This window comes from Gymnoscopelus braueri (assembly GCF_963280865.1).
Source record: "Gymnoscopelus braueri genome assembly, chromosome: 6".
NCBI classification, from domain to species: Eukaryota; Metazoa; Chordata; class Actinopteri; order Myctophiformes; family Myctophidae; genus Gymnoscopelus; species Gymnoscopelus braueri.
The window spans coordinates 2,837,026-2,864,520 of record NC_137607.1 but is presented as its reverse complement, the minus strand read 5'-3'; the positions used below and the strand labels follow the sequence as shown (position 1 = coordinate 2,864,520).

Sequence of the window (27,495 nt, the reverse complement as noted above, 5' to 3'; positions counted from 1 at the left end):
AAGTTGGAGCAACACTCTAAAATGGCGGATTTTAGTTTGGCTGGTCAATTTCAGATGACAACACCAACAAAGGTTAATAGTAGACCTATATTTGAGATGTATGATGATCAGTTATTATTCCATTGGTCTATCCAAGATGTTTTACAACGTTGACGACCAGTGCTACTCCTTGTGTCTCCTTCTCTCTGTGAGTGTAGAGGGAGAGGGGGGGATTTAGGAGCTGCAGCCTGAGTGCGTTACACAGAGAGACTTCTTCTCCATACGAGGTGTTTTACCGAGGGAGAATACTTCTCCATATAGTGTTAATGATGACTTTAAGACGTGAACATGGTCATTTTTGTTTAAAAAAATTATGAAAAGATTGTATTAATAAAAAAGAATATTATATTTTTATTCCCGATCCCCGATCTTTTTTTCCCGATTCCGATCTTTTGAAAATAACGTGATCGGATCGGGACATCCCTAGTAGTAACTTCCTTAAATGTGCAAACATACCTGGCAATTAGATTTTACAATTCAAACATTGATGTAGATCACTGCATGAACCCTAGCATCCCTATTCTGGGGTGAACGTTCAATGAAAATAGCAGATGTATAGGCTTGTAGATCTGCCATTTGTGGTGAAGATATTTAGTGTAGAGTGAACACAGGGGTGCTATTAGTCAAATTACTTTCATGTGGTTATATTAATGCGTTTACTCTTTGAACTCTTACATATCCTCTGGCTTGCCTCCTTCTCCACTGCTTGTAGAAGTGATTTTGACGGTGGGGTATGATGAAGATATTCATGAGCCGCTGTGGAATTGCACCGTATTCTTTGATCCCCGGACAAAGCGATGGAAGAGTCTGTCATGTGGATATTCCGGTGCATATAGACCAAGCATCATTGCATCAGGTGAGGGATACCATCATCATCATGGAGTAGAGGTCCTATAATGTTTTCCTTACTTGCTTCTTGTATTTCTACTTTATATTGTAGCTTTATCCAAATTGCTCAAGGAACTGTACAAAAAGTGGTGTGTAGTCAAAGCCCAGCGCATCATCAAGGACAAGCACCACCCCAGCCACAAACTGTTCAAACCCCTCCAACGACCGTGGCCGGGCAAGGAGGCCTACCGCAGTATCAAGGGAACACCACCAGGTTGTTCCCTTAATACTGCGGTAGTCCTCCTTATTAAGGGAACACCACCAGGTTCATAACTGGCAGGCATTCACCGCAGAGACAGAGAGAACATCAGCCAGTCTCCTGGAACAGGACTTCGCTTATGTGGAGCCTACTGCAAAGTGCTCCTAAGTACAGCAACGAAAAGATCCCTTGCGGCTACAATGCGAGCTACATCCCGGGCTTGGAACAAAGAGTGCAACCACCTCCTGCGTGAACATCAGCAGGCTGGTTCAAGGGAGGATGTGGACGCGACTGCAACGGCACTACTCTACAAGCTGGACGCCACCTGAAGGGCCAGATGGACTGAAACCGTTGAGTCAATCGATTTCACCCATTCCAGCCGCAAGGTGTGGCAGATTATCAACCAGCTCACTGGCAGGAAAACAACACCCCCCAAGTGCCCTGTGACAGCAGATGCCATTGCACTCCAGCTCCTGAAGAACAGCCAATTCCAAGCTGCAGACAAGAACTTCGCCCGATTTACACTGCACAAGGTATCTTCCCTCTCCAGGGCACCCAGTGTCGATGTTGGCATCTCCGGGGAATTTACAACAGCTGATCTTAGGGCGGCCTTCGGCAACCTTAGGCAAGAAGTCCCCGGGGCATGATAACATCCACCCAGATTTCGTAACCAACCAGAGGGAGACAACATCTGCCTGGCTCTGCTCCTTCTTCCCATCCTGCTTCCAGAGGTCCAAACTACCGAAGACCTGGCGCCGTGCTTCTGTTATCGCCCTGCTGAAACCAGGCAAAACTGCGGAAGACCCCAAGGCCTACAGACCCATCTCGCTGCTCTGCGTCCCATTTAAGATCCTGGAGAGGATGATCCTCAGCCGCATAGAGCCAGTAGTGGACCCGCAGCTTCCAAGGGAACAGGCTGGTTTCCGGCGGGGCTGGTCAACAGTAGATCAGGTAACCCAGGACATCGAGGACAGCTTTCAGGCCAAAGACAAAGCTGGGGTAGTGTTGCTCGACCTAACAGCCGCATGTGACACCGTCTGGCACCGTGGACTTAACCTGAAGTTGCTGAGGAAAATCCCAAACCGGCATTATGTTGAAGTTCATAATGGAGATGCTGTCCAACCCCAGCTTCATCCTTCGAACCAGCGATGGCCAGCGAAGCAGACTGAGAAGATTGAGGAACAGGGTGCCACAGGGGTCTGTCCTCTCACCACTGCTGTTTAACATCTATATCCACGACCTCCCGGAGATAACATCCAGACAATATGGCTACGCGGATGTCCTGGCTATCATGCTGCGTCAACCAACATGGTCAGCGGTGGAACAGGGTCTCAACCAGGACATGGGCATCTTGGCTGCCTACCTGCACAAGTGGCGTCTGCAGCTCAGTTATGTGGATTATTCGGTTGACAACATCATAGAATATTATTCTTAATGATCCACCCGCCGATCGCTTTAAAAGACGTAGGGGGGTCTCGTAGAATCGGAGAAAAACAATTGTGCCGCCGATAATCCATTCTATAGTTGTGGGCAGTTAAATGTGGGATGTTTTCGCCAAAAAGCAACAGGAAGCAGAGAAAAGGCTATTTTTTAAAAACCCACACACACACACCATATCTTTAACTTTCACTAGCCCCAAAACAAATGGTGGTGAGCACGACAGAGGACTGTATGTCTTCCTGGTTTCTATCGCGAAATGGTTTAGAATGGTTGCTTGCTAGCTATCTGAAGAACATTAAACAGTCTAGATATCTAAGTATGGCAAACAATAATAATCCTATACTATCCTAATTGATTGATTTGATGCTTTTATTAACCACTTTAGCCCTATTTTATACTTTAGTCATATGATTATGTCACACAAAAATAACTATCTGCAAGCTCAAAGGTCAGTGTCATTGTGATGTGGTGTGTCCTTGTAGATCTGCTATTTTTGCAATTAATGAACCTTTCTGCCAATAATTACATGGGAAGTGTCATGCATCGTTCCTGTTGCCCAGGCAGCCCATATTGGCTTAAAGGACATTGATCAAAGTCAAACATATTGCTTCAGTTATCGTTATTGTTTTTACTGACCTTTCAAAGTGTTCACAGGGTCATACATAGCTGTTATTAAAAAAAACTGAATTATTTTGCTGTTACAATAACCTATTTGCATACACACAGTACGCAAATTACAGCCTTTGCTATGTATACTGTAAGTTAGGCATATCTTGTTATGCCATCCTCATACAGCCCATAGATCTAGCCTATAACAGATGCATTCTCAGATCATTATAGCCTACCCTTGTTTTCTTTAATTTAGCAAACTAAAGTTCTGATTGCATGCACACTAACTTTTGCATGTAATCATGTACATTCTTCACCCTTTCATAATAGTCCTCTACTGCTCATGTCCAGGTTTGTAATAGGTGCAATACATCATCTCGAGTGGAGATGATCTCCCCAGAGTAGGATGTGCTTTAGCCTGCATCCTCCTTATAAGAGCGACACACTCTAATTGTTTGTACTGTAGGCTAACTATCATATGTATGGGTTGTGTAGCCTGGGACCAGACAAATCTGCCAGTGCAAAAAAAAAAAGAAGCCCTCAACGATTTGGGTCTGGCGCCGCTCCGTTGTGAATCTATTTCCTGCTCCCTTAGTCTGGGGTGACCAATCAGGGGCCAGTATTCAAATATGGGAGACTGTAATTGGTAGTTGGTTCTAGGTCTAACCAATTGCGTCCAGAGCCATTCTTTTGATCCCGCCCCTTAGGAAAAAAACGTCCTCATAGAAGCACCAGACTCCTATCCACTCAGTGATATAGTCTGGCCTCGCGAGGCTATGGGTTGTGTAGTTAGCAATCATTTTACTGAAGGCTCCAGAACATGTGATTACATTACGGTCATTTAGCAGACGCTTTTATCCAAAGCGACTTACAATAAGTGCATTCAACGTAAGTAGGCAAGAAAACTACTAATCACCGGAAGTCCTAAGTGCATTCTCTTCTAAAACAAGCAACTAAGAGTATACCTATAACCCTACAGTACAAGTGCAATTAGCTACCTACTTTCTTAAACAGATGAGACAAATAGGAAAATCAAATGAGCAAGAGCTAAAACCAATAAGTGTATAAAAATAAACCAGATCCAATAAAACAAGAGCTATTCAGTATAGGTATTAAGGGCGTGCGTTTGTATGTGCCTCAACAGAGTGGGGCGGTAGAGTATCTGCGCGCCGGTTGTGGTGGGCCGGTCTGGGCCAAAATGCCAGGGCAGAATTTTGGTCCCAGTCCAGCCCTGGTTCATGATATCGTACAAGATCATGTTTTTGGGCCCTAAACCATTTAAAGCTTTATAGACCAACAGTAGTATTTTGAGATCAATTCTTTGACACACAGGGAGCCAGTGTAAGGATTTAAGAACTGGAGTGATATGCTCCACTTTATTGGTATTAATCAGTATGGACTCGAGCAGCAGCGTTCTGAATCAACTGCTGTCGTCGATTTTTTTTAGGGAAACTTGTAAAGATTGCCAGGGCGGAAGCCAGAGTGAGGCTCTACTGCACAACAAGCAGACTGAAATATGGTCTCTCTCCAACATCATCCCGGTGCCTAAAGCTGGAGACCTCTAAAAGCCAGACAACTACCGAGGCATCAGCCTGACATGTATCACCGCAAAGGTTTACAACAGAATGATACTAAACAGGATTCGGCAGGCCATCGACCCTCACCTGAGGGAGAACCAAAATGGCTTTCGGGAGGGGAGAAGTACCGTAGCCCAGATCTTGGCCCTAAGGAGATTGATAGAGGAGGTGAAGAAGGATAACCTGACTGCCGTATTATTCTTCATAGACTTTAAAAAGGCATTTGATTCCATCCACAGAGGCACGATGGTGAAGATCCTAGAGGCGTACGGTGTCCCTCCCAACTTGCTCCGGGCAATAGAGACCATGTACGCAGGAACCAAGGGCCAAGGTGGTGACCCCAGATGGCAACAGCAAGGAGTTTGACATCCTGGCTGGGTAATGCAAGGGGACACACTAGCCCCCTTCCTCTTCGTTATAGTCCTTGATTATGCGCTTAGGAAGGATTTGGTGGACAAGAGCAGGATCTTGGCTTCACTCTAACCCCAAGGAGGTCAAGACCAGAGTGGTCCTGACAGACCTGGACTATGCGGACGACATCAGCCTGCGCTCCGACAACGTGGAACAAGCACAGAAGCTCCTGAACAGAGTGGAGGTAGAATGTGCCAAGGTTGGCCTTAGGCTAAATGCCAAGAAAACTGAGGTTATCACCTATAACATCCCATCAGAACATCCTCTAACAACAGGAGGAGGCACTGTGCTGAAGGAAGTCAAGGACTTTAAGTACCTGGGCTCATGGGTCAACTCATCCGAGCAAGATCTTAAAGTGAGGAAGGCACTTGCATGGAGGGCCCTGAACGGCATGACCAGTGTATGGAACTCTAACCTCCCCCGTCAAATCAAACTCAGCTTCTTCTATGCAACGGTAGAGTCTGTTGTCCTCTATGGCAGTGGATGCTGGACCCTGAAGCCAACCCTGCAGAAGTCTCTAGATGGACGCTACACCAGAATGTTGCGTGCAGTACTTAACATCAGCAAGAGTACAAATGTTACCCACAAGATCCTGTATGGGGGAATGCCAAGTGTGAGCGAGAAAATGGCAGCCAGGAGAATGAGACTAGCAGGACACTGCCAAAGACATCAAGAACTGCCAGCCAGCAAATTGGTGCTGTGGGAACCAACGCACGGTCATCGGTCACGAGGACGTCCCACAATGACATAGGTGGATGTACTCAAGAATGATGCAAGAGCGCAAAGTACCAACAAACTGGCCAGATGTATGGAGAACCGGGATGACTGGAAGCAACGATGGAGGGTACAGTCAAAACCTACCTGTACCTTTTGGGACTGTCCTGTATGGTATGTGGTGACGTCACATTAGGTATCAGTGAAGACATTTCAAGTTGTATATGCATAAATTATCTTTATTTCTTTAACAATCGAGTCATAACTCCTTTTAATTCTGCTCTTCTAAAGACATGGGTACTGTTCTGTATCTGCTCTTCTAAAGACATGGGTACTGTTCTGTATCTGCTCTTCTAAAGACATGGGTACTGTTCTGTATCTGCTCTTCTAAAGGCATGGGTACTGTTCTGTATCTGCTCTTCTAAAGACATGGGTACTGTTCTGTATCTGCTCTTCTAAAGACATGGGTACTGTTCTGTATCTGCTCTTCTAAAGACATGGGTACTGTTCTGTATCTGCTCTTCTAAAGACATGGGTACTGTTCTGTATCTGCTCTTCTAAAGACATAGTACTGTTCTGTATCTGCTCTTCTAAAGACATAGTACTGTTCTGTATCTGCTCTTCTAAAGACATGGGTACTGTTCTGTATCTGCTCTTCTAAAGACATAGTACTGTTCTGTATCTGCTCTTCTAAAGACATAGTACTGTTCTGTATCTGCTCTTCTAAAGACATGGGTACTGTTCTGTATCTGGCTGGAGGAGAATCCCCTGCTGGTTCATACAGCAGAAAGATGTGGCGCTATGACCTTCACCGTAACACATTGTTGGAGATGGCTTCCATGCATGAGTCACGCTGTAGTGTCGGTAAGACTGTTAAACTATGTCATTCAATTTAACTTTGTTTTGTAATGAACACTGTGGGATGTTTCCTTGGTTACCCTAGGTCATCAGTTCTAATTAGGGGTGCAGATTATTCAATTAATCGAAAAAGTCATCATTAGACCTAGAATAGTTGCTAAGAAGATAATGGGTAGTTCTAGCCCTAGTTCTAATGATCAGGTATATGTTTTCCCTTGCACAACCTCAAATAGAGCTGGTGATGCTGGATGGCTATGTGTTTGCAATTGGTGGTGTGCAGGAAAGTTGTTATCATCCAGTGGAGCGCTACCACCCAAACTCTGACACCTGGGAGCTCATGTACTCTGTCAACATTCCAGACCTTTATGACGTCAAAACTTCAGTGGTGGCTCTAAATGGACTGATCTACGTTTTTGGTATGAAACAGGTTTATGCACCTGCAGGTTCAACCTGTTGTGATACATGTGAAACATTTTGGTTTACTGATATAACCTTTTGTATTATTACATATTCATCCTTCTCCTTTTGACGATGAATAATGTTTTTGCGTGCGTGCGTACGTCCTTCCTCCTGGGCTTTAGGTGACGCAGAGCTGTACAAGTTGTACAAGTACAACCCTATAACTGGTGAATGGACAGAAGTCGCTCCTATGCAGAATCATCGTTCTAGTGTGGCTGCCTGTACGCTCAATGGAAAGATCTACGCTATAGGTATCATATCTGTTATCTTAATGGCTCTTAGTTCCATAATAAATGAGACACTTCAACTTCTCTGTAGTTTAGGCACATAATATATCCCACTAACAGTCACTATCCTGTTAATTCCTCTTCATCTATAGGTGGTGAGAATTCAAGAGGTTCCGCAACGGCAGAGGTGGAATGCTACAACCCTGAGACCAACCAGTGGACAATGTGTGCCCCCATGCAAAACAGATGCTGCTCTCCTCCTGTGGCTGTGATGGATGGAAAGATCTACGTACTACAAGGAGTGGAAACAGAACCTTACAGGTAAGAGGCTGCTGCACCATTAAAGAGTGAAAAAAGTTGAATTCCTGTCCACACCAGACATTTCTCTCATGGCTATTGGTTTCTCTAGTGACATCGAGAGGTACTGTGCAGAGACGGACACGTGGGAAACTGTCGGGGAGATGCCCGCTGATCGCTGTGGTCTCAGGTGTGTGTCTGTCAGGCTGAGGAATGATCCCTCCATGCCATGTAACACAGTTGATGGTGACGATGACGATGAAGATGATGTGTTCTAGAATCTAGGATGCCAAACCTCCCTGTGCAACCATCATGCTTCAGTAAAGTATCTGTACCCTCTATAGAGTGAAATATCCATGTTGTTACTGGTTGTTACTTTTGACTTACTTACTTGTTACAGAACTCTGTAACTTTCATGTCCTACCGGGGATTTGAACCCGGGTCCACCGCACAAGTGCTGAATATTTGACCACTGAGCCAATAGAGCATGTCTGCTTGCTCAGGGGACAATAGAGCATGTCTGCTTGCTCAGGGGGGGGGGGGGGGGTGTGTGTGTGTGTGTGTGTGTGTGTGTGTGTGTGTGTGTGTGTGTGTGTGTGTGTACAGGTTTTCTCTGCTATAGTGTGTCTATGTGAAACAGTTTCATGGCCACAAGTGATCACAAACATTGAGCATAATGCCAACATGACCAGACACTCGGGTTGCAACATAGTTGCAACATGATGTAATAACTCTTTATATTTATATAAATTCCTCTCATCACATGTACAACCTCAACACATTGTCATCCCATGCAGGGTGTAGTGCTGTTTGTTTCAGTACCAGAATTTATCTATTTGTATTTAGAAGATGATGTAAACACTGTTCCTATGGAGACAGGTTTATATACATTAGTCCACTGTAACTGATGCCATCCTGTACTGTAGCTATTAGAGGTGCACCGCTCAATCGGCCGGCCATCAAAATCGTCCGGTTTTGGGGTGATCGTGTCAAAGGTTTTGTGTCAAATTGATACTCATATAGGTGCTGCTTAACATTGTGGTCAAGTCGCACGCAATGCTGAGTCAGTAAACATTGTCTAGTATCCTAGTGACAGTCTACAGATGGTAACATTATCTAGTAGCCTAGTGACAGTCTACAGATGGTGCTGCATCACAGCAACCCTACTGTCAAGTTCTCAGACGTAACACCGGTATCAAAAACCGGCAAGTCAGGCGAAATAACTCGGCCAAGACGGTTGAAACCGGTGCATTTCTAGTAAACCTATATACCTCATTGACTGGTGTCCCCCAGGGGTCTATACATGGCTCCCTTCTTTTTTCCCCCTCTACACCAATTTTAATCACTGAAAATAGCTGATCTACAAGCTCACAATGCATTTACAGCACACGCTTGTACATCTAATATTTTCACCTATTATGACATGGCCAGAATAGGGACTGTAGGGTTCGCTTGGTTAATGTTATTAATTAGTTCCATAACAGACTCCAGGGGGTCCTCAGCTAAACTAGTTAAATACTGTATCAAAGTCACTTTAACCACTTTAACCCAGTTTTATACTTGGGCTATTTGAAAATAGCCAATCTACAAGCTCACAACGCATGGCATTACGACACATTGTGAGCTTGTAGATCGGCTATTTTTGGGAGGGTAAAATCTACAAAGGTTGTGAAACATGGAAAAAGTGTGGAACTATTCCTGACTTTTATTTGTTTTTGTTTATTTTTTACATAATAAAGCTTTGGTATTGTTTACAGTTTATTGGAGGTGGTTATAATGTGTATTGATTATGATATATATATATATATATATATATATATATATATATATATATATATAGATATTATTGTTTGTTTTGTATATAAGCTGCTATTATTACTGTTGTGTTGTGTGTTTACATACACACTGTTTGTGTTGATTGCATTTGGATACTGATGTAATCTAGGCTTGTGCTGGTTTCAACATTTACAAACTGGACTGAACCGGTTACACCAAGTTTGAGTTATTTTGATATTTTCTAATAAATGCAATATTTGTTTTCATTCAGTGTTTGTTTGTTTTTTAGTTATTATTTCAGAACCCTGTCTACCAGTGACATCATCGGTTTGGTCTTTTCACACATGATTTCAAATGATTATTATATTTTTGTAAAGTTAATGCGAGAACAATGGCTTCTATTCCAGGAAGAGAGAGCCTGTTTCAATTAGCTTGGATTCCACATCGATGATGTCACTGGTAGGCAGGTTTCTGAACTGTCCACAGGTCACCAAATGAGACACGGGGAAAAAATTGTGCCATCTTATAACGAGCATTATTTAGATGGACCAATTATATCAAGGCAAGGTTGAAAATGGGTGAAGTGGTCCTTTAAATAAGTCTCTGAATGCAGGACTGTTACTTGTAACAAAGTATTTTTACTCTGTGGTTTTGCTACTTTTACTGAGTTAACACATGTGGGTTGGTTGATGTAATTTCATGGAGGTCTTGTAGATCATGACTGCTGTGGCTCCACAGTCTGTCCTGTGTTTACTATGTCTCTCAGTAAAACCTGTGGTGATAGGGCGCCCTCCTCTGGTTGAAACATGTTACTGCATGTGCTGTGGAGTTTTTTTTATTCCAATCCAACATTATTTCATTGTAAATGTACAAGTATGGATGGATATGAAACACTAATTAATAAATGAAACAAAAATGTCATGAAAATAAATTAAAGGTAGGGTAAGTGATTTGCAATCATTCAAATAATTGCTAAATTGGTCTATATTGTGATAGTACTCATTGCTATAGAGTGTTTGTTCAGTAAAAAGAGTCTCCATGTCTCTCCAGCTCTTTATTAAACAGAACATACGTTTTCAGTGCTCTCTCCTGATTGGCTTAAATGTTGTCACCTACCTGAAAATGTACTCTCTTTACTTAAGAGCTGGAGAGACCCCTGTGACCGAACAAACGCTTTGTAGTAATGATTACTATCAGAATAAAGTACTTTAACCTTTTTTACAAAAAAAATCCAAAAGATTACCTTACCTTTAACTCATGATTACATTTTAAATTTCAAAATAGTATGTGTGTGGGCGCATTTATTTTTAAAATTCACTATAATCTGGTACATTTTCTGCAACATTTTATAAAGATAAAATAAATATTGAAACAAAACTACAGAGTACAGTCATGTTATGATATGAAATATGTTGCAGGGCAGCAGTTAGAGACAAAACAAATAATACACATTGTATTCTCACCACACCAGCAAACATGTGCATGTTCTCATACCATGAATAATCAATGAAATAGCGCCTCCTAGTGGCTATTCTGAGAACAACATGAGATGGGGTACAGGAGGACACACAGAAAGCAGTGGTGGAATATTTGAAAGATATTATGATTATATAGATTATGATTATATAGCAGAATTTAGTGTTTCTTCTCCTCATCTTTGCCTCTTATTATTATTATTATTATTATTATTATTATTATTATCAAAAGTATCATTAACTATGTATTATTCAGTGGTGGAAAAAGTACTCAAATGTTTTACTTAAGTAAAAGTATCAATACTGCAATCAATGTAGAAATACTCTGTTACAAGTAAAAGTCCAGAATTCAAAATGTACTTGAGTAAAAATACCAAAGTGTACCAAAAGTAAAAGTACTATTTCAAAATAGCAGATCTACAAACACACACACAACGCGTCGTGAGCTTGTAGATCTGCTATTTTCAAATAGCCCAGATATAAAATAGGTCTGAAGCGGTTAATGTATGTTTTATAATGTAATAATTTATATCTGCAAAGTAACTTTTTAAGTTTTCAGATAATTGTAATGGAGTGAAAAGTACAATATTTGCCTCTGAGATGTAGTGGAGTAAAAGTAAAAATAAAGACAATTGTACATACTGCAGTAAGTAAAAGTACCTCAAAATTGTACTTATAAGTACAGTACTTGAGTAAATGTACTTAGTTACTTTACACCACTGGGTTATTTATATATTTGCCTACTGGTATGTATAATGTATATGAAGTAATACAGAGGCTTAAATAACCTCATATCATATAATATAATGTATTATGAAGTAATACAGAGGCTTAAATAACCTCATATCACCATAGAGGTATAATAATGTATATGAACTAATACAGAGGCTTAAATAACCTCATATCACCAGACTTTCCACCAGGAGGAAAGCCTGGTGTTCATTCTAAACTGAGCCGTTTGATCCGGTTTAGAAAAAAAAGAAGAAAAACCGGTGGTTGGTTCCGGTTGGCGTCGCATCGTTTTTGTTCCCCACATAATGCGAATCATTTAGTTTATTCTCGCTAGTCGTGCTACGAGTTAGAATAAAAGATGAATACCAAACGATTATTATACCAAAAGAAACGACACGACTATACAAATTAAAACCAATTTTAAACCCAGGGAATCATTTTGGAGGTGCACGGCACCAGTGGTTCCGGTAAGTGGTTCCGGCTGCCTGATGACGTAAAGTCATTTCCGTTCCGACCGGATCAGAAACCAGGCGAGGGGTTCTACATACTCCAGTACAGTAGGTGGCAGTATGCGCCTCAAAGCAATGGTTGCATTGGTTCAGCAGAAAACTAAATGAAGCAGAAGACCAACGGCATGGAAACTGCAGAGGAACTTTTTAGTAAACAAACCATTATTTATAGTTTCTATTAGTTATCTGTACTGTCTTCATTCAATACTTGAGTTTTCTATTAGTTATAATATCTGTACTGTCTTCATTCAGGACGCTTCCAACAGCACAAGGTAAGACGCTTTATATCTGTAAATCCTAGTATCAGGCTACATTGTAGCCATGGTTCATATGACGCTCGTCTGCCACAAGCGTCATGGAACAACTTGTTCCTGGTGTGAGAATGTTTTACATTTACAACCAGTACATCTACATAAACGTTCAGATTTTTTTTTTTAAAGTGATAACTACACGGCCACGGATGTTACAAGTTAAAACGCCTGGGTCTAAGTTCCCGTATCTTTCGTATTGTTAAATAAAAAGTATTTTAATCCGATTGGCGCCCATTTTTATTTTTTTTGGTATAATGTATCAGGGTGCAATACATCTGCCCACCAATAGGGGCGCGTATTTGAAATTGGGTAGAGAAAATTTAAAAAAAATGGCCACCGATCGGATTTAAAAGCTTTTCATTGAACAATACGGAAGATACAGGTACTTAAACCCGGGCGCTTACACTTGTTACATTCGTGGCTTTGGGGTAATCACCTTATATTTGAAATCTGAACGTTTATGTAGATGTACCGGTTGTAAATGTAAAACATTCTCAAATCATGAATAAGTGTTTCCATGACCGTCAAGATTTGACAGTCATGTTTCAGGGCTAGCTACATTCTATCTTTAAATCCTAGTATTGGCTATTAGGTTACATGGTATCTGTAAATCCTAGTATTAGGCTACATTGTATCTGTAAATCCTAGTATTACCTATTAGGCTACATTGTATCTGTAAATCCTAGTATTAGCTATTAGGCTACATGGTATATGTAAATCCTAGTATTAGGCTACATTGTATCTGTAAATCCTAGTATTAGGCTAATACATTGTATCTGTAAATCCTAGTATCAGGCTGCATTGGATATGTAAATCCTAGTATCAGGCTACATTGTATCTTTAAATCCTAGTATCAGGCTAGCATCTGTCTAAACAATATGCAATCTAAGTAACATATGGACCCGTAAAGGGTCCATTTGGTTCATAATTTGTAGACTTTCCGAGTTGGATAGTATAGATGTAAACACCACCACACTACTGTAGTGTGTTTCTATAGGTAAACACCACCACACTACTGTAGTGTTTCTATAGGTAAACACCACCACACTACTGTAGTGTTTCTATAGGTAAACACCACCACACTACTGTAGTGTTTCTATAGGTAAACACCACACTACTGTAGTGTGTTTCTATAGGTAAACACCACCACACTACTGTAGTGTTTATATAGGTAAACACCACCACACTACTGTAGTGTTTCTATAGGTAAACACCACACTACTGTAGTGTGTTTCTATAGGTAAACACCGCCACACTACTGTAGTGTGTTTCTATAGGTAAACACCACACTACTGTAGTGTTTCTAAAGGTAAACACCACCACACTACTGTAGTGTTTTTCTTTAGGTAAACACCACCACACTACTGTAGTGTTTCTATAGGTAAACACCACCACACTACTGTAGTGTTTCTATAGGTAAACACCACACTACTGTAGTGTGTTTCTATAGGTAAACACCACCACACTACTGTAATGTTTATATAGGTAAACACCACCACACTACTGTAGTGTTTATATAGGTAAACACCACCACACTACTGTAGTGTGTTTCTATAGGTAAACACCACCACACTACTGTAGTGTTTCTATAGGTAAACACCACCACACTACTGTAGTGTGTTTCTATAGGTAAACACCACCACACTACTGTAGTGTGTTTCTATAGGTAAACACCACCACACTACTGTAGTGTTTCTATAGGTAAACACCACCACACTACTGTAGTGTTTCTATAGGTAAACACCACCACACAAAAGAAGCACCGGGGGCCAGGGGTCTTCAACGTTTTCCCAAACTGATGGGGAGATGGAGCAGGGACCCAATTATGCAACATATATTGTATAATTATGTATACAATTGTGTTTCATAAACATAGATGTTATTGTGCATCAATACTAAGCTATTAAAAATAATAGAAAGATTGATATATTCATGCTTTTATTTTAAACATACATGTACAAAGTAGCCTACAGTGAGTAGGGTGGCCGTACTGCCATTTATAAACATACTTTATTAACTGAGAACAACAACAATCTGTCAATTGCGCAATAATCATGTATACAAGCTATTCAAAATGGACAAAATCATGATTTATTTAATACATAAATGTAGAAAATGTTTTAAAAATATATGAAGACAAATGGACATTTTTGAAAAAATAAAATATATATTAGGAATATTTATATATGTTTTAATTGTCTAATCAAGCAACAATTTCGTGGACCCCTGTTGAAGTCCTGCACTAGGCCACTATGAGCACTTTAAACCTTTATACTGTATACATTGATAATAGCCGATCTACAAGCTCACAACGCGTCGCATCAAGCTTGTAGATATGCTATTTAAAAGAAAATCTTGAAGTAAAATGTGAAATATTTGAGGATTTTTTAAACACTAACAACACAAATCTGGTACAGGGATCCCTGGCACAAAACATTTTCAGATGGGGGTTAGGGACAATTACATATTAATTTGAGGGTCCAGGACATAACAATAATTGAGAACCACTGGTTAAAATCATTTTAAAATTGTAAAGCAAGTCCAAATAAACTCAAAATCAACTACACTTTAGAAAAAAGCCCCCAAAAAACGCAACCCTCAACTATGAATATAAGCATTTATAAGCCTAAAGTCGCTTATAATAAGTGTACATGGCAACACTGGTTTCTGGCTCTGCAGTATCTTGTACTTTGTGCTCTTTAGATCGCTCAATAAACTTCTAAAGCGTACACATCAAAAAGCAACACAGCAGAAAACAATGTGTGATATGTCTTCTTTTATTTTCCAGAAGCAATTACTTTACAAAGGTCTCAGTCATTCAGAAATATAAGTTGTTCATGAGCCGATCCACTGGGCTCTCATTAACTCCAATGCATTCCACCAAACTCAAGGCTGCAGTCTGGCTCCCATGGTGCGACGAATCTGCCGGCTGGAATTGCATGATAGCGAAAACGACTTAGATGACCCTACCTTCTTTCCATATACCTTGGTAAAACCGGAAGTGAACAGATCCACTTCCAGGTTGCACCATTGGGTGTGGCGCTCAACTTTCTTCTTAGTAAAGCTATGGCTGTAGAAAGTAACACCACAGTAAAGAACCTGGGGGTTATTATGGATTCTGAATTGAATTGTAATACACACATTAATCATGTTACCAAGATTGCTTTCTTTCATCTTAGAAATATTGCGCGAATTAGAGACTATCTGTCGTTAGACGATGCAAAAACGTTGATCCACGCTTTTGTTTTCTCTCGGCTTGATTACTGCAACGCACTCTACTCTGGCCTGCCAAAGAAAACAACTGACAGATTACAACTTGTTCAAAATGTGGCAGCCAGAATTTTAACTAAAACTAGGATGAGAGAACATATCACTCCAGTTCTAGCTTCACTACACTGGCTCCCGGTTGTTTTTAGGATTGATTTTTAAATTATTTGAATAGTTTATAAAGCTCTAAATGGTCTGGCACCTTCCTACCTCTATGACTGCCTAGAGAGATATGTTCCAAACCGGCCCCTCAGGTCTTCAAGTGCTGACCTGCTCGAGGTGCCTACAATGACTTAAATACGGACAAAAATACGGTGAAGCAGCATTCTGCTTTTACGGACCGACAACAGTGTGGAATAAACTCCCATTACACTTAAGACAGGCAGCCTCTGTCGATAGCTTTAAAGCACAGCTCAAGACCTATTTCTTCACTCTTGCTTTTAGCTGATTCCTTGATTGCTTTTTTAAGTCCTCACTGTATTGCCTATTTTAATGTTGTTTTATGCTTTTGCTTTTCTTTTTTTCTTGCTTTTTTGTTAAATTGGTTGTAACTGTAATTGTATTCTTGCTCTGTAAAGCACTTTGAGCTGCATTTCATGTCATGAAAGGTGCTATACAAATAAAGTGTATTATTTATTATTAAAGAGGGGCGGGGCTTAGTGAAAGGTCTATTGGCCCGTGTTCAGGGGAGGGAAGCCGGGCAGGAAGGGTGATGCCACTGCATGTATTCAACAGGACGTTTTTGTATTCCGTCCGGGAGGAGATTGGAAGCCAGTGTAGTGAGTGGAGAATGGGTGTGATGTGCTCGTATTTACGCACTCTCATCAGGATCCTAGCAGCGCTGTTCTGGATGTATTGGAGCCTTTCGCAGGCTTTTGCTTTGGATCCAAATAGACCTAGTCCTTTGACAACAAACATCGTGACCACTCGGTGACACTACACTGTTTTGTCACCGAGCCTCACTGCAGTGTGTCTGAGACATGGGCATATTGGTCAAGAGGAATACCAAAACGCTCGCCCCAAAACACAGTTTCCCCAGGCGCAAATCCGGCGACCTCGGAACGGTCTCTCCCTGGTATTCCTAAACGTAACCTCAGTAAACTATGCCTAAACATAACCTTATTCCTAACCTTAATCTCAGTAAATGGTGCCAGCGGGTCTAGGAACCGATATGCAAAACCAATTTTTTTATTTTTATGGGTACCACTACCCCGGTACCTGCCATTTCTTATTCGTTTCCTACCGAATGTCGGTACCCAACCCTAGCTGTCACACTGTCTGTCATTTCTCTCCTTCAATATTCTGTTCATTAAAGGTAAAGTGTAATCAATAGTTACTATGTGACCATGTATTCCATCTCCTCAGGCTGCTCTAGAAGGGAGACATCATGGCTGAAAGGGTTCGGGACGATGCTGCTTCACCCTCCTGCCTTCTGGAGGAAACTAGGAAGCTAGACAAGCATCCTAACAAGCTGTTAGAGGGACTAAACTGTCTACGACTCAACAAGGTTTTATGTGATGTGATTCTGTGCTGTGAGGGACAGGAGTTCCCCTGCCATAGAGTTGTACTGGCCTCCATCAGCTCTTACTTTGAGGTAAATACACACATACATAAATGTTTTCATTGAATTCCTAAGTGTGCTATTGTTATATTGATATAATAATCATCTCAAGGCACACCTAGACTTGTCTCACGGCACACCAGTGTGCATCGTCACACCGTTTGGGAACCACTGATAAATCCTATCAATTAATTGTTGGAACAATGTCTTCTTCTTGCGGCTAATTCCCATCAGGGGTCGCCACAGCGGATTATCTGTTTTTTATCCGTTTCTGTTTTCTGCGTCTTCCTCTGTCACTCTAGCCAGCTACTTGACCTCTCTCACCACATCCATAAACCTCCTCTTTGGCCTTCATCTTCTCCTCTTACCTGGCAGTTCCATCTTCAGCATCCATCCCAATGTACCCCCATTCCCTCCTCTGCACATGTCCAAACCATCTCGACCTTGCCTCTCTTGCTTTATCCCCAAACCTTCTAACCTAAAATGATCCCTTAACTCTTTAACTGCCAGAGTTTTTCAGAAAAATGTCACGCCAATGCCAGCAAAAACAAGTTTTCTCCAAGCCAACCATTCAGTCTTTTCAAACCACACAGGCCATGTTTACAACGGGCATGTTGGAGTCCACACAGGAAAGGGTTAACATGGATGGAGTGGAACCTGAGGTGGTCGACATGTTGGTGAACTTTGCCTACACTTCAGAGGTGTCCATCTCCACAGAAAATGTGCAGGTAATGTTTTATCATCATAAACTTTATTCATGGTCTCCATTGCTGTCCTACGTCTGTGTTTGAAAACATTTTGTTTGTCTTCTAGGTCCTTCTAGCAGGAGCAGACTTGATGGATGTCACAGATGTCCGAGAAGCCTGCTGTGACTTCATGCAGCATCACATGAACATTAGCAACTGTGTAGAGATCCACCTCTTGGCTGACAAATACTCCTGTAAAAAGCTGGAGGAATCCAGCATGGATTACATCCTGGCATACTTCAGTGTCATCTACAAGCAGGTTAGTGATGTGTTTATTTATCTGTTGTTGGCCTTTTCTCCTATAGAGTAGTTTTATTAAATAAAAAAACATCACGTGGATGCACCTGGGACGTATCATCAGTGTTGTAGCCTGGGGTCATCGGGTGTTTCGGGTCTCGCAACAACATACACACTCTCCCGGGTTGATCAAGCCCCGACTTACGTCCCAGTAGCTCCCCACGGTCAGTCCTCTTAGGGAAAGACGGGGCCAATCAGTCCGCTTCTCCGGAACTACTCTGCCGGGACTAGGTTCCCTACGTGAAGGGACTAGGCTCTGTGGATGGCCTCCTGTCCGGGCCCCTCCTTCGTCTCACCAGGTCCAGGACCTGAGCGTTGCACCAGACTCCCCCCCGCTCCAAACATATCACTCAGACACAGGCTGGGGGAGTCTGGTGCAACGCTCAGGTCCTGGACCTGGTGAGACGACAGGTCCTGGACCTGGTGAGAAGATAGGGCCACTCAGTCCGCTTCTCCGGAACTACTCTGCCGGGACCGGGGAAGGCTCCGGCACGTGGAGGGACTAGGCTCTGTGGATGGCCTCCTGTACGGGCCCCTCCTTCGTCTCACCAGGACCTGAGCGTTGCACCAGACTCCCCCGCTCCAAACATATCACTCGGACACAGGCCGCGGCGCCAACCCACACTTAGACGGCACCCGGGAGCAGTATGGGTTGGCGCCCCAGCCTGTGCCTTCCGAGTAGTTTTATTACGATTACTTAACCTGTAGCCACCACAGCTGACCCAGACCTGTGTGGATAGATTCAATCAGTTAAGAACATATGGGAACAGGGTCGTAATGTCTCAGATCATTTCATGTATTTTTTTCTACCAATAGGAAGAGTTCCTCTCTGTCTCTGTGGACAAACTGACAGAGATCCTCTCCAGTGACCATCTCAATGTGCCAGAGGAGGACATGGTGTGTGATGCTGCCATCTTGTGGTTAAACAAATGTCCTGACCACAGGCAGACCTTTAACAAGGTCAGTCACTTCTTAGTCTCATGATGCCACACGACTGGATATCGTGGTGTTCACCCAGTATCCAGTTGAACTAGTAAATAATGAGTGTTGTTCACCCAGTATCCAGTTGAACTAGTAAATAATGAGTGTTGTTCACCCAGTATCCAGTTGAACTAGTAAATAATGAGTGTTGTGTGTGTTGTTGAAGGTGCTGGAGCACATCTGTCTGCCTCTCATCAGCCCCTCTTACCTCCACACTGTGATTGAGTCTCTGGATGTGGTGAAAGAATCCCAGGGCTGTCAGAGGTTCATCTCTGAGGCCAAGACCTACCAGAGGCTCATTTCTGAGGCCAAGGACCAGCGTCTCCTGTCCTACCGTAACACGGCACGCCCCCGTGGGACCTCAGGTACTACTGTAGTAACACATCACACCCACACTGACACCACGGGTACCCTGTCTCACACAAAGACGACTTGTTTTTGTAGTTGGGACTTCTTGTGCTGACACGACAACTTCCTTCAATGAGCAAACATACCTGGCAATTTGATTTTACAATTCAAGCATTGATATAGATCACACCACGGTGGAATTCGAACCCCCAGTCCCCACGGTGGTGGGCAGCTTAACCACTGTATGTGCTGGTCCTGTTATTAACACATATACTGTCAGGTATTAATTCATTAATTCATTAATTCATCCGACACTGCCAGCGTTTTTACCTTATTGTGACGATCCACGTTGACCCACGGAAGCCACGATGTGGACACGGATGTAAACAAAAGCTGTCTGGGGGGAGGAGGAGGGTCCGTTCTGTTGTTATCGGCAGTTGAATATGGCTTGTTTTCAGCAAAAAAAAGAGAAGAAATCCGAGCTAGATGTGTTTTGCTAAATCTCATAACATAGGTGTGGACGGAGTGACTTTTTGTTGGGTTGACGTCATTTCTGGTTCTAGCCTTCTCTCGCAGTCAAGAGATTATTCATAGTAGGGATCGACCGATATGGGTTTTTCATGTCCGATACCGATTAGTAGTGATCAAAGAGGCCGTTAGCCGATATTAAGAACCGATTAATAAAAACATAAATTAAAAATATATATATTTATCAACTCGAAAACGTTTTATACTGTAAATATAGCTCCTACATTTAACTGCATTTCTCTACTAGTATAGGGCCCTAAGGGACTACTGCCAATTTAGTTTTAAGTGGTTAAATGAATGTGTTTACTCTTTGAACTCTTAAATCTCCTCTGGCTTGCCTCCTTCTCCCCCGCTTGTAGAAGTGATTCTGACGGTGTGGTATGATGGCGTAGAGAGCTTTGATCCCCGGACAAAACAATGGAAGAGTCTGTCATGTGGATTCTCCGGTGCCAAAGGACCAAGCATCATTGCATCAGGTGAGGGATACCATCATCAGAGTCAAGTGGAGTAGAGGGCAAGGAGGCCTACTAGTAGAGCGGTTAAGCTCCCATTTTTTAGCAAATCGTGCACTTTTTGTAAGAAGCGTGAAACGGGACTATTGCGGTACGAGTTGAGCCCCCACGGCCGCGCACACAAATCGGCGCGCCTGCTGTCTTTGGCTTCATTCAGCAAGATAGGTCCCGATGAGCTGTGGGTTGCCTTTTGGTGTTTGATCAAGAAATTGATCAAACGATCCACAGTTTTTTTCTTTTTTTACTCCGATGTAAACAAACAATGTCTCGGTGGAAGGACCAGTCTCTCTTCTTTCCACCGGAACAAAAACATTGTGACGGCGATCGTCTGTTGTGTCGTTATTGGCAGATGAATATGACTTGTTTCACCAAAAAACGCAATCTGGGAGAAGAAATCCGAGATAGATGTTTTTATTAATCTGATAACATTGAAGTGGATGTGGATGACTGGGGCAAGGCCTTGATTGAACTGGACCTATTTTAATATGTTTCTGTGGATTTCTTAGCTTGATAAGTGAACCATCACAATAGCATAGCAGTACAGTCAAAACCTACCTGTACCTTTTTGGGACTGTCCTGTATGGTATGTGGTGACGTCACATTAGGTATCAGTGAAGACATTTCAAGTTGTGTATGCATAAATTATCTTCTTTAACAATCAAGTCATATCTTGTTTTAATTCTGCTCTTTTAAAGACATGGGTACTGTTATGTATCTGCTCTTCTAAAGACATGGGTACTGTTCTGTATCTGCTCTTCTAAAGACATAGTACTGTTCTGTATCTGCTCTTCTAAAGACATGGGTACTGTTCTGTATCTGCTCTCTAAAGACATGGGTACTGTTCTGTATCTGCTCTTCTAAAGACATGGGTACTGTTCTGTATCTGCTCTCTAAAGACATGGGTACTGTTCTGTATCTGCTCTTCTAAAGACATAGTACTGTTCTGTATCTGCTCTCTAAAGACATGGGTACTGTTCTATATCTGGCTGGAGGACGATTCCCTGGTGGTTCAGTCAGCAAGGAGATGTGGCGCTATGACCTTCACCGTAACACATTGTTGGAGATGGCTCCCATGAATGAGGCACGCTGTGGTTTCGGTAAGACTGTTAAACTATATAATTCAATTTAACTTTGTTTTGTAATGAACACTGTGGGTTGTTGCCTTGATTACCCTAGGTCATCAGTTCTAATTAGAGGTGCAGCTTCTTGATTATTCAATCAATCGAACAGGTCATAGACCTAGAATAGTTGCTAAGAAGACAATGGATAGTTACAGCTCTAGTTCTAATGATCAGGTATATTTTTTCCCTTGCACAACCTCACACAGAGCTGGTGATGCTGGATGGCTCTGTGTTTGCCATGGGTGGTGTGCAGGAAGAGATGCATATGAGTGAACAATCAGTGGAGCGCTACCACCCAAACTCCAACACCTGGCAGCTCATGAAGTCTGTCAACATGCCAGACCTTTATTGCCGCATAACTTCAGTGGCGGCTCTAGATGGACTGATCTACGTTTTTGGTATGAAACAGGTTTATGCACCTGCAGGTTGAACCTGCTGCAACCTTTTGTATTATTACATTCATCCTTCTCCTGTTGACGATGAATAATGTTTTTCCTTGTGTGTGTTTGTATGTGTGTCCTTCTGGGCCTTAGGTGACTCAGAGCCGGTGTACAAGTACAACCCTATAACTGGTGAATGGGCAGAAGTCGCTCCTATGCAGAATCATCGTCATGGTTTAGCTGCCTGTACGCTCAATGGAAAGATCTACGCTATAGGTATCATATCTGTTCTTGATGGCTCTTAGTTCCATAATGAATTAGACGCTTCAACTTCACTGTAGTTTAGGCACATAATAGATCCCACTAACAGTCACTATCCTGTTAATTCCTCTTTCATCTATAGGTGGAATACACCCGAATGGATTTCGTGTCCCAACGGCAGAGGTGGAATGTTACAACCCTGAGACGAACCAGTGGACCACGTGTGCCCCCATGCGAAATAGATGCCGCTCCCCTCCCGTGGCTGTGGTGGATGGAAAGATCTACGTACTACGAGAGGACCGTCACAGGTAAGAGGCTGCTGCTCTATGAAAGGTGGATTCCCGTCCACACCAGACATTTCTCTTCGTGATCACCAGAGGAAGCTCCACTGATCACGTCCAGGTTGAATTTGTTCTCCTGCTATGCCACAGAAATGTGGAATGCCCTACCAAAAGACGTGAAGGAGTGTAAAACCCTACTTTCCTTCAAAACTGCTCTAAAATAGTACCTATAATAATAATAAATAATAAACTTTATTTGTATAGCACCTTTCATGACATGAAATGCAGCTCAAAGTGCTTTACAGAGCAAGAATACAATTACAGTTAGAACCAATTTAACAATAAAGCAAACAAAAATAAAATAAAAGCAAAGGCATAAAACAACATTAAAATAGGCAATACAGTGAGGAATTAAAAATCAACCAAAGAATCAGCTAAAAGCAAGAGTGAAGTAATAGGTCTTGAGCTGTGCTTTAAAGCTATCGACAGAGGCTGCCTGTCTTAAGTGTAATGGGAGTTTATTCCACACTGTTGGTCCGTAAAAGCAGAATGCTGCTTCACCGTCATTGTAGGCACCTATAGGTGGCTGCAATTCCCCCTTTACTGTACATATGTTATGTTTAAAAAAACGTTTTTTATGATCTGTCATTAAATGTCTCTATGAATTGCGTACAAAGGACCCTAATGGAAACAAGCCATAGTGCTTTCTTAGGTTTTGAATCCTCTTAGCTGACCTTTATTGAACTGTACTTCCGTGTGCTTTTTTTCTGCAAACTGCTAATAAATTATTCAATCAATCAATCAGTCTCTCTAGTGACATCGAGAGGTACTGTGCAGAGACGGACACGTGGGAAACTGTCGGGGAGACGCCCGCCGATCGCTTTGGTCTCAGGTGTGTGTCTGTCAGGCTGACGAATGATGCACCACACGGCTACCGATGGTGATGACGACGATGAAGGTGAAATCAAATCAAACTTTATTTATATAGGACGTTTACAACAGCCGAGCTGACCAAAGTGCTGTACGTGGTCAAAAGAAAAACAATTAAAAGCATCAAAACAAAAGAAAAACATCAGCGGATAAAATGCATTAACACGTAGCAAAAGGTGAAAAGTTAACACATTCCCTGCCTTTTTTTTTTTTCACATAGAGCCAGGAGATAACACGATCCAAAGATTTACTGCTCCATTCACTTCCTGGTTTAAGTATTTGGGAAATATTCTGTATCTCGGCTCCTGTGTTTTACTATGTATTTTTGGTGAAACATGCTATCGTCAACTGGGTATAACAAGCAAACGGGAGGTCGCGATGATTATTATTATTATTTTCACGGAAGCACAGTGAAACCCTCCGTGATTAGCAACCATCAGGGGATCGATCATACTGGAGATAAATATTCTGTGGTTCATCAAAGATTAGTCAGAATGCTTAAAAATGCTGGCAGAAGCTACAGCCTGTTTTAGAAAACCCCTGGCAGTGAATGTGTTAAAAACAGATAAGGTAAACTCGAATGCAGTTAAAAGCCAGGGTGAACAGATGGGTTTTATGTAGGGCTTTGAAAACCCCAATTTACTCAGACGATGATCTGCCCTAGAATCTAGGATGCCAAACCTCCCTGTGCAACCATCACGCTTCAGTTAAGTCCGTGAGCCAGGTGTGTTGGTCATTGTCATCTGAGGGGAATAATGCTCATAGTGATTTTTGGCAAGGGATACATGTCTAGAGTTAAAAAACACGTGATGGCCTTGCACCAATGGTAGCTTTATGGGTGCTTTATGGACGGCCTTATGCATCGCCTGGACCGTGAAGATCGATCCCTGGCTCCCAGTCATCAAGTCGACCCCGAAACGGGACCACATCAGGTGGAGTCCTGCGGTCTTATTACGAATACTCAGTGCTGCATGGGTTGAGAGAGACGTTGTTTGGTTAAACTGGACGAGGTGGTCCAGGACAAAAGTTCCTCCTGACTTCTGGCCAAATTGGATGAGGGTCTTCATGATCCTCATCCCTTTCGGCATAGGGATTGCAGCAATGGCCTTGTCCACCAGGTCAAGCACAGACTTATTGTCCTTCTGCAGGATGGAGATCCTGCCGCCTTTCCCGTACGCGGTCAAGCAGTTCCTCTGGACTGTCCCCATTGCTTTTTCCTCCGGCTCGAGGTCCTTGACCTTGGTCGGGAATTGCAGTACCATTTCCCGCATGAACAGTACCGTTGCCGTCCTGGCATCTGAATCAGAAACAGAGTCGTCTTTATTGTCACATCTCAGGTTTACAGAAGTAAAAACAGTGGGTGAAATTCATTTCCGTGCATACATTACATTACATTACATTACATTACAGTCATTTAGCAGACGCTTTTATCCAAAGCGACTTACAATAAGTGTATTCAACATAGGTAGGGAACGAAAACTACTAATCACCAGAAGTCTTTAGTGCATTATCTGCAAAAACAAGCAACCAAGAGTATACCTAGCGCTAATAGTGCATAGTGCATAGTGCATAGCATAGTTCCCATCCCATCGTATATGTACCTGCTGATGACGAAAGCACAGCGCAGAGTTGCTCTTTGACGGCGGGGACAAAGGTTATGTTCAGGTGGTAGCCCCCATCCACCATAAGAGTGTAAGATAAGAGGGTCCTGAGTGTATCAGCAGCACTTTTGAAGTGGTTTCTGTCAACTGGGCCAAAGACATTTGAACAGATACAGCAGTTAGTCCCCCCGGAAATCCGCGATTCCGCGATCGCGGAAATTACCGCAGATTTGAAGGCCATCCGTGGATTTCAAAGCCGTCCGCGGATTACAAGGAATAGTGCAGAAAACAAGAAGAATCTCGGTAAAACACCGCCGTATGGAGAGGTATTCTCTCTCTGGTGCGTGCTGCTAAACTCTCCCCTCCTCCCCCTCCTCTCACACACACAGGCACGGAGAGAGAGAAAGAAAGAGAGAGAGAGAGAGAGGGAGAGTGCTGCGCAGAACTACAGCCCAACTTCAAAGCAAGTTAACGATGGCTCGTTGACCCCAATTTGACCACTAGGCAATCAACACTTAACAGCACTAATTAATGGCAGCTGTGATTCTTGTGTCTGTCCGTGCAGCCTAGATATCAAGTAATTCCTTGTAGAGGGACAGGATAAGGATAATTCCTTTTAACAGGTCGTTCATGAAAGTCCTTGCGGTCTTGTTTCCAATGAGAACCTGTGAGCAATTAGGGGTTAAGAGTCTTGCTCAGGGACAAATTTCATTTCATCGACGCATATGCCGAGCTGACCTGGAATCGTACCTGGGGCAACCAGGGCTTCTGGCTCCCTAGGCGGGCTCACTAACCACTCAGCTATGGCCGCCCCTCTCCCTCATGTTCAACTTCAAGTGTGACTTCTACTTCTCATCAAAAGGACAACTTTATTATTTCCCATTCTGAATGACGAGCCTAATATTATTGCATTTGGCTATGTGCAATAACTGCAAGCCAATGTTCAGAGCAGTGGCGTAAGGCAGAATCGCGGGGCCTCCCCGCGGGAGTTTCACGTGAGGCCCACGGCAGCGCGCGTGCATGTGCGTGCACAACCCCGCTCGCGTGTGCGAAGCCTAATTTGTCTAATTTCGGGTCTAAATCGGGTCTAATTTGGGTCTAATTCGGTTCTATTTGACCAATATAAATCAACTTTTTTCTTTTTCTTTGCTGTAAAAATATTTGTATCAGCGCAGATGGGGCCCCCCCTGCTGGTGGCCCCCCCTCACCGCATCACTTGCTACCCCTCAGTTACGCCACTGGTTCAGAGGCATTGTCAGTATTTGTCTTAATTTCTTTAATTCATATTTCTTTAGTCGCCAATAATTCAACTGTAAGCCAGTGTTTTGAGACATATCGTCTTGTATTTCTACAAAATAAATGGTAAAAATGCATTCTACATGCATAAATACAAAAATATTAAAAATTAAAAAATTATTGGATCGGTGATTGCTATCGGCCTGATCGGACCACCTCTATTTATAACCAGTAACATTGACTCAATTACTATGTTCCACTGTATTTTAGTGTTTTAGAATGGTATAACAATTAATTGTATCTATTTTACTTGATTATTAAAACTTAATCTATTTTTGCTTGATAACTGGTAATTTCAGGTTGTTTTTTAATGCCCGCGGAATATTAACGATAAGCCGCGGAATCAAGACTTGCTCTCCGTGGAATCTAGACCCTTTCTCCGCGCTTTTCTGGGGGGACTAAGCAGTAGCCTACCTGGACACTGCACATCTCCATCCTACTGGCTGACAGTGGGTAGACAGTGGGTAGAGCAGTTGCCTTCTCAGCTTTGGGTACGGTTGAAGTGCTGGATTTTGGAACAGTGGTGCTTGCAGGAGCTGTGGTTTTGGGTCTAGCTCCATTGAATGGGCCGGTTAGTCTTGCTCCATTCAATGGGCCGATTGGTCTAGCTCCATGTGATGGGCCAGCTGGCGGTTTCTTCTTTGGGGTGCCATCTGCCTGCCTGCCTTATTGGTTACAGCGGCAGAAACGGCAGCAGAGGTGGTCCTGGCAATTCCAACTAGGGCTGTCAGTTCTCGTCTATAATCCAATCGAATTTCAATGCTTTATTATTTTTTATATTTGAATATATTTGAATATTATATATAATATATCATTATATAAAATAATGTATAGTAGTACAATAATAACCTTGCCTGCCTCTGT

At 42.5% G+C, this 27,495-nt stretch overlaps 1 protein-coding gene across 2 annotated transcripts; it reads left to right on the top strand.

Annotated features, from left to right (window-relative positions):
• Nucleotides 1-12,326: 12,326 nt before the first annotated feature.
• On the top strand, nucleotides 12,327-25,243 carry LOC308086634 (kelch-like protein 24). Of its 2 annotated transcripts, none has more exons than XM_080430259.1 (12): nucleotides 12,327-12,482; nucleotides 17,154-17,382; nucleotides 17,943-18,077; nucleotides 18,163-18,354; nucleotides 19,209-19,352; nucleotides 19,540-19,738; nucleotides 20,609-20,725; nucleotides 21,724-21,858; nucleotides 22,089-22,280; nucleotides 22,416-22,538; nucleotides 22,666-22,831; nucleotides 23,619-25,243. In XM_080430259.1, the coding sequence occupies exons 2-12, from the start codon at nucleotides 17,176-17,178 to the stop codon at nucleotides 23,746-23,748; spliced, it is 1,740 nt and encodes a 579-aa protein (XP_080286385.1). In that variant the 5' UTR covers nucleotides 12,327-12,482; nucleotides 17,154-17,175; the 3' UTR covers nucleotides 23,749-25,243. The 2 variants fall into 2 exon arrangements, with proteins under 2 accessions (XP_080286385.1, XP_080286384.1); XM_080430258.1 differs by having other exon boundaries at nucleotides 23,610-25,243.
• Nucleotides 25,244-27,495: the final 2,252 nt, after the last annotated feature.